The 8,832-nt window shown below is 35.1% G+C and overlaps 1 protein-coding gene across 2 annotated transcripts in view; it reads right to left on the minus strand.

Annotated features, from left to right (window-relative positions):
* Positions 1-8,832, minus strand: part of Tmprss15 (transmembrane serine protease 15) — a 116,553-nt gene that overhangs the window by 90,856 nt on the left and 16,865 nt on the right. The window contains exons 6-8 of one of the 2 annotated variants that reach the window (XM_021185181.1): positions 7,808-7,843; positions 6,048-6,092; positions 5,899-5,943 (exon numbers count right to left, since the gene is read on the minus strand). In XM_021185181.1, the coding sequence (XP_021040840.1) occupies positions 5,899-5,943; positions 6,048-6,092; positions 7,808-7,843 (126 nt within the window). The remainder of the gene's footprint in view (positions 1-5,898; positions 5,944-6,047; positions 6,093-7,807; positions 7,844-8,832) is intronic. The other variant, XM_021185182.1, reaches the window with a different exon arrangement.

Below are 8,832 nucleotides of genomic sequence, written 5' to 3' on the forward strand. Positions count from 1 at the left end.
CTCCTCTCCTCTCCTCTCCTCTCTTCTCCAATCCTCTTTCTTTCTTTCTTTCTTTCTTTCTTTCTTTCTTTCTTTCTTTCTTTCTTTCTTTCTTTCTTTCTTTCTTTTCTTTCTTTCTATCCCCCACCCAACTTTTCTCTTTTTCAAGTGGCTTTTGGCTCTGGTGATTTATCATGTCCACTACAGTGGTCCTTAATTGACAAGTTTTTATGGCTACTAAGTCACAGAATTGTAAAGTGTGCAGACAAACATAAAAGGAGAAAAAAATGTGGCACAGTGCAGCCTTTCTTCTCCTTCAACCTGATATGGGAAAATAGTTTACTACTCATTTTTGTAGGCTTCCAAAAGTAATTAATTAATTAGTCAATTAATTTATTTTGAGACAGGGTCTCAAGAGGAGGCAGGTCTCAAACTCCCCATGTAGCTGTAGGTGACCCTGAAATTCTGATCATCCTGCTGCCATTTTGAGGGTGTAGAGATTGTAGATGTGTATTCCCATACCTAGGTTATGAGACATGAAAAGTTACAACCAGGGGTTAGCAGGAGGTGATCACTCTACCCGCTGAGCTGCATGCTAATTATTTCTTTCCTTTTCTTTTTTACTATTTATGTATTTATGTATTTATGTATTTATGTATTTATGTATTTATGTATTTATGTATTTATTTATTTATTTATTTATTTATTTATTTATTTATTTATTTACATTTCAAGTGTCATCCCCTTACCCAGTTTCACCCTGTCCTGGTAAACCCCCTGTCCCATTCCCCCTTCCCCTGCTTTTATCTACCCACTCACGCCTCCCTGCCCTCGATTCCCCTACACTGGGACATCTATCAAGCCTTCCTTCATAGGACCAAGGACCGCTCCTCCTATTGATGCCTGGCAAGATCATTCTCGGCTTCACAGGCAGCTGGAGCCATATGCACTCCTTGGTTGGTGGTTTAGTCCCTGGGGGGTTGGGGGAAGGTCTGGTTGGTTGATATTGTTTTTCTTCCTATGGGGTTGTAAACCCTTTCAGCTCCTTCAGTCTTTTCTCTAACTCCTCCATTGGGAACCCCACACTCAGTGCAATGGTTGGGTGTGAGCATCCGACTCAGTATTTGTAAGGCTCTGGCAGGGCCTCTCAGGAGACAGCTATAATAGGCTTTTTCCAGCAAGCATTTCTTAGCACCCATTATAGTGTCGGAGTTTGGTGACTGTATCTGGGATGAGTCCTAATTATTTCTAATGAGATCTTAACGGTGCAATAGAAGCACTGAGGATTAGGCAAAAATTAAAACCATCTTCACAAGAGAATTCACATTTAAATTAGATTAAGAAGAATTCCTAAAAGTAACTTAAGTAGACAAGTATGGATTATATGTGATAACCTTGCAAGAGGATATCAATATAAGATGTATAGAAAGCTCAATTTATCTAGAAGTCATGATGCTGGAACCATGCCACAAAAGAATGAAGAAGGCTTAGATGTGTGAAAAGAGTCGTTTCTCAAGTAAGGACCTCAGTATGTTTCTGAAGGTATAAAAATCTCTGGCTTGAGGAATTCAACCAAGGGTCCAAGTTTTCCTAGATTCTTTTGGCCCATCATCGTGTCATGTCATTCACAAAAGCAGGCTGATGCGTTCCTTCTTTTATCCTGAAATTCTACCCCACAGTAGAATACTGGCAAGGCGTTGCATTTTGTCTGAAGTAGAGAACGCCTATAGTATTGAAACCTCTGTGTTTCTGAAATCATTGCTTGCACAGTCAGCAACAAAGGCCTAGATCAAGCTGCTGTGTAGGAAGCCTGCATGCATATGAGCAAGTGCCCTAGAGAGCCCCTCCAGGTACACTGCAGCAGCCAAGAAATCAATCTGTGTAATGCTACCTGAGCTCCTGTCGCTCCCCTCCAGTACTCCAAATTGGTTAGTAAAACTTTACAGTAATTGGCGACAAAGGCAGCTGAACAAAAGGACATAACCCACATGGACTTTTTACCTGTTATCATATAAAAATTCTCTTTGGCAGAATTTATTATAGTACTAATGCCGGGTATATGATGCATGTGTTTGTTGATTTTTCTCAAACTCTATCTTCAAGGCATATAAAAATGAGAATAAACTTAACATCCCTGAAAGACATATTCATAATAAATTACTGCTTAGGAACTGCAGTTTTCAAGTTTAATTGCCTCGTTCCTCTCTATAAATCTATAGTGTCTCTCTGTATGAGAGGAATAAATGAGAGGTAGGATTCAGGACTCATGGGCAGCATGAACTTAATGCCAAGGAGAATACTGTATTTCACTACCTAGTTACCTTACAACAATTGCTTGTGGGTTAATTAAGACAATTCAGTGAAAAGAAATAGTTGGAAACAATATTTGTTGGTGAATAAGTTACTAGATTTAAATGAACAATACCAATTTAAAATTGTGTTTAAAATCTGTTGTTAGAAAAAAATCTCTTTTATAACAACATGAAGCTGCTAATAATACTAATGTTGTTATTTTGATATAAGTCAGTAGAAATACTGACCTAATTAGTATTGGTTTTGTCTTCCTTTGTGTGAATTGCTGTGGTATCCACGGTAACAAGGTATCTGAATAATTTCTCTTTATATTTTTATTTGACTTTTTAGTAACAAGAAATATCAAGGCAACATCGCAGGCATTTATTTTAATATTTATATTCTATGTGATAGTTATTAAGTTCTAAGATACTAAATAGCTTTCTAAGTATATAAGGAACAGTTGCTGCAGTTGGTCAATGCATATATTAGACCATGTCATGTCAAGAATGAACAATTTTATATAACATTTTTATGTCATATTAAACTTTATAAACTAGAGCTCTGGGCATGCTTGAAAAGTTCAGTACCTTTGAGATACATGTTATATTTTATATAACATCTTCATTATTATCTCGAATATCACTTGCTCATGTCCAACAAGAAAGACAAGCACTAATTTAGATGCTTGTTGATTATTTTCAAGTCTCATGAAGAATGCCTTGCAATACTAAGCTACTTTTCCAGTTTGTTTAGGTGAATGAAAGTGTAACTATCTATAATTATTTTTAAAATATTATAATTAGTATTTAAAGATGCATATATATGTGTGTGTGTGTGCGCGCGTGCGTGTATGTGTGTGCGTGCATGCTTTGTTTGTGTGTGTGTGTGTGTGTGTGTGTGATCTTTGGAACTCTTTCCTCCATATTGTAAAAACGAATGTAACTAATTGACAATTTTCAAAGTGCCAGGTCCACGGTTGTGCTGTGCCTAAATAGTACCGCGGGTTTCTCCACACTGTCATGGACTTTCAGTAAGCTCTAGACTTGTTATTATTGGTAATAAATCATTTTAATTAATGAACAAGGCTTTATTCATTAATTAATTCATTTCAAACACTGCACCAGCATACATTGTACAGGAATTATCAATTCTAAGTAACAGAGGACATTTATACTTTCAGAAATATTTTTTTATATGTCTGTCATCTGAGATATACAGATTAGTGAAATAAAACTAAAACAGAGAAAGTACTGTAATAGCAGAATTCCATGCCTTTCAAGTCTGCCTGATAAAATCTTTTGCTTAGATACTTTATGTTACCTGGGATGTGAGTCACCCCCTTTCAAGTGCACCCATCCTGTACACAGCACTCCTCTGTATGTCACTAAGAATGTATATTTTTCGTGCTGTTTTTGAGTCACATAGCTTACATACATGTGATTTGCTTTAATAAGCAGCCCAAAACATAGGAATCAGGTGTAAAATTTGTATATTTCCTTAGAACATCATAATATGGTTTTTAAAATGCAAAGTGAAATGTTTGTCATAATAATATCCATGTATTGTAAGAAAAGAAATAATACATGGAGATGCTATTCTATCTACCATAGTTTTACACCTTTATTAAAACAATCATCATGATCATGTCATGTCAAAGCTGCACTTAATACATCTTATGTACTAACATCTTACCTAAGCTGAGCTGACCTTAAACATGCTCAGAGAACTTGTATTAACTTATAACTGTGTAACTCATACAAGAGAAGGTCTACTGTGTAATAAAGCATGGCATGTTTTATGTATTTACTAAATGTTAAAATTACAGATTAGAATGTAACCTGTACATTCTATGTCATAATAGTCAAAGTCTTAGTTTGAACCACTGTAAGTTTGTGACTTTGTGTATTGTGTTCTGTTTTACCTGCTGTTTTAGGAATTCCGGGGCTCTGAGAATTTTCAAACAACTTGGAGTGAACAACAGGAGATTTGAGTTTTTGACTTTGCTGAGTTAACTTAAATGTTGAAACATACTTTGGCCATTTACCATGAAGATTAAGTTAAGGCCAGAGCAAGTCTCACCATCATGACCACCTAAGTATGAGTGCAAGGATGACACTAAAGCAGTCATGTAACATAAAAATAACATCATATATATATATATATATATATATACACACACATATATATGGTGAATGAAATATATATGTGTGTATATATACATATATATACACACATGCATATATATGCAGCTATATATGCCATATCATTTATATATGAAATATGTCTGCCACTTATATGAGATTTATGCATATGAAAATACGTATCTATATATGCAATAACAGTGAAAAAAGAAGCCACCAATGAGAAGAGCACAGAATTTATATGGGAGGGTTTGAAGGGAGGAAAGGAAAGGGAGAAATTTTGTAATTAAATTATAAACTCAAAATGTAAACCAGAGAAGCTCAGTGTTCAAATTACCAAGATTCTAGAGAAAATGGCACTTCACAGATAGACATGGGAGGACAATATGGTGCAGAATGAAGTCACTTGCTCTCAAGCCTGATGATTTGAATGTGATCGCTGAGTCCCACACACCGAATGAGAGATCTGACTCCCACAAGTTGTCCTCTGACTTCTGCATGTGGGTTATGACCCATGTGCTCTTCTACTTGTGGAATAAATCAGTGAATACATAGAAAAAAAATCATCCTGGGAACTAGCTTATAGCATACTTCTACTGAAAAACAAGATTGACTAAATGAATCAAGGCATATTTTATTACTAATAATAAGAGGACCACATTAATAGAACAACCCTGTTTATGTTGCATGTGGAGAATGTGGTCAAAAGAGAATCTCTCAATATCTGATAAATCTGTCATCCTTTCTAGAAAATGCTTCAATTCTAGTGATTACATGCATAATAATGGGTCATAACCATAGTGTTAAAAACCAGAATGCAAAAGTAAATTAGGCAATAAAGATATTAGTCCCTACTATACAACCATATTTGTTCCTTTAGAGAGTTTATGAAACTTCTGATGCACCAGATAATTTCCAAATAATATTAAAAAAACTTTAAAACATATAAAAAATATTAAGACTCCAGAACAACTGGAGAGAAGCTATCCAAAAGCTGTTTCCTGTACGTGGGATATGTTCTTTTAGCTGCGCTGACTTGTTTCAGCTCAGTGGGAGAAGATGCACCTATTCTCATGAGATTTGATGTACCAGAGTAGCAGGATACTGGGGAGGGGGGCCCTCACAGTCTCAGAGGAGATGAGGAGGGGTGATGGGGATGAAAGCAAGAATTGTGGGAGGAGGTGACCTGGAGGTAGGCATTGAGCAGGATATAAAGTGAATAAGTAAAAATAAACAGATAAATAAGTCAGGAATTAAAATATTTTAAATGAATATTAACTATTCATTATATATTTTCTCTGCATAATATTTTACCTTAGAATTTTTATCTTATTGTAAATTATTAATGCATGCTAACTCATTATATAATTTAGTGCAGATCTAGAGATATACATATTTTGATATTTGAACATTTTACAATTATTTTTGTTGACAAAAGCTTTTGCATATTTTTGGCAATCAGTATAATGTTATAAGACCTGACCTGAAGTTGTTGCAACAGTTGCTGTTGATAAATTACACAATGGCGCTAGAAGAAAGCAAAGTTGCTTTGAATCTCCTTCAGGTTTATGATCTAAATTTAATGTAAAATATTATTGTACTTTAAGTTAATCTGATGCTATAAGAACTGACCTGAAGTTGTTGCAGCCACTGTTGTTGATAAGTTACCCTGTGATGCTGGAAGAAAACAAAGTTGATTTTATCCTCAGATTTATGATATAAATTTATTGTAAGTCACTGTTACAGTGTCAGTTGCTTATCCTATGTTATCTGTGTGGTGGTGGTGGTGGTTGCATTTTTAGCACCTATTGTAGATATGCTATTAATCCTGAACTTAGGTTGCCAGTGGACTTAAAAGATAAGTAACATTAAAATAATCATCACATATTTTAATAAAATGTTGTGAGTACTATTTAATGTTTCATTCAATGAGGCTGTAGAGATGATTTAGTAGTTAAGAGCACTGGTTACTGTTTCAGGAGACCTAGGTAGCTTTCTTAGTACCTACATGGTGTTTCCCAACTGTCTGTCACTCTAGTTCCCAGAGATATGGCACCCTCTTCTGACCTTCATAGGTACAGGGCATATATGTAGTGTGAACACAGATAAGCAGGCAGAACATTCATTCATAGAGTATAATACATAAATGAAATGAATGCATCTAAAATATAACTTTTCATGTATTTTTAGCTTATTGTGATCCATTAGTGTATATTAACTCAGATTTCCCCTTTGTATCCAAATGTAAGGATAAATCCTGTGTGATCGTTAAAAATTGTTTTGCAGCTATTGATTGTTGCTGGATAACTGTGCACATTATGGGGTTCAGTGTGAGGTGACCATTATGCTGCTTAGTGCTTACCTCACATTAAGTCCATGCAGACAGTTGCTGTGAGAACCCAAGGTGCTTTAAGAAAGTAAAACTGACTTGACAGTTTGGTTTTAAAATAGGCTGTAGAACATGGACATTTTTTTTGAATATTTGAGTTTTGAGTTCCTTTCCTGCCTGCTCCCATGCTTTCCTATTCATTATTTCTCTTTGATGTCTTCAGTGAATTTCTAGTAACTGAATAATCTGTTTGCCTAATTCACAGAAGCTAAGTTTCCTTTGTTTTGTATTAATTCAAGAAAAGTATCTATTCAGGCTATAGTTGTATAGAATGATTTATATTCAGATCTTGCCATTCCTAGAAAGTTTTTTTCACTAATGTATTTGAATGATTTCAATCTCAAAATAATGGTCCACATAATATTTCCTGGAAATGAATTGCTTCAGTATGAAGTACTTTCCCACTGTATATGATATATTCTAATTACCCTTCCAATTTCCCCCCAGAATGTCTCCACCCACTCACTCAACCTATTTCACACCCTTTCCTTCTTCCTCATTAGGAAATCAACAAGCAAATAAATATAAAAATATAATGTAATAATTATTCAGCTCTTTTTATGTTTTTTATTTTCTTCTTCATCTTTTAGCATTTTTCCCTAGAATTAAGAAACTCAAATGTGTAACTCATACTAGAAACTAAAGCATGCCTTTCATGAAATAGGTTTTTGTTTTCAAGTTTAATGCCATGGATTTTGTCCCTGGAATCCACAAGGTAGAGGAGAGTTTTCCAAGACTTTGTCAAGTGCATCATTGGCAGGTATACACACACACACACACACACACACACACACACATGCACACACACACACATATACACACACAGACACAGACACACACACAGACACACACACAGACAGGTAGAGACAATGACATAAATAAAAAATGAATATACACATTCATTTATACACACATCCACAGATGCACACATATGCACACAGGTACATACACATATTCAAACAATAAAATCATAAATAAAATAAATGACAATATTAAGGCTGACCTGAAGTTGTCATAGAACTGCTGGTTGTTAGCTTATCTGAAAAGACAAATGAAATTAAAATCATTATGACATATTTTATACTGGTTATAAGGACTTTATAATATTTCACCTAGGAATGTTCAAGTTTATTTGGACTACTTTTGTTCATGTTGGATATGTTCTGATATTAGTAAAACTTTTTATGTTTTATTTTAATACTTTACAATTATTTTAGTTGCAAGTAATTTTGCAAATTTATGGGATTCAATATGTTTTCGACATATAACTACAAAGTGAGATAATTAAGTTAGATTGATAAACTAAGCTTAAATACTTATTCATTGATTTTCAAAATATTAAGATGTAGGTTTTAACCTCTTACCTACTCTTTCATTTCTAAGGAGATGATGTTATTCAGTGGTCATTAAGGCAGCATCAGGAATCACTGATCTTGTGCCTATGAGCTGAAACTTTCCAAACTGGATACAAGTAGGAGACATGATTTCTCATCTCGTAGTCTAAGCATGTCTCCTACTGAACATTTTGTTTTCTGACACTGACACAACCTTTGTTACCATGGGCATGTGATTTTTCTTTATTTTAAAAAAAGATTTACTTGTTGTGATTTATGTGTGGGAGTGCCCTGCCTTCATGGATATGTGTGTACCCCATGCATGTGTGGGGTTTGCATGGAAGCCTGAAGGCTCTGGATCACCCGGGACTTGGATTACTAAAAGTTGTTGACTGTAATGTAGATGCAGAGACCAACTCAGCTCTTTGCCAGAGCAGTAATCACATTTAACCACTGAGCTATCTCTCCATCCTATTTCATCTTTTATGTCTTTTACATGTGAAAAAGGTCACTTCCCTAACAGGTCTGCCTGAAAACTACAAGATGTAACGATCAGCCCAGTTATGTATTTGTCTCAAGAATTGTTGGAATATCATGATTACAAAAAACACTAATATAGGGGAATGCCAGGGCCAAAAGAATGGGAATGGGTGGGTAGGGAAGTGGGGGGCGCTATGGGGGACTTTTGGGATAG

This window comes from Mus caroli, chromosome 16, assembly GCF_900094665.2.
Source record: "Mus caroli chromosome 16, CAROLI_EIJ_v1.1, whole genome shotgun sequence".
Lineage (NCBI taxonomy): Eukaryota > Metazoa > Chordata > Mammalia > Rodentia > Muridae > Mus > Mus caroli.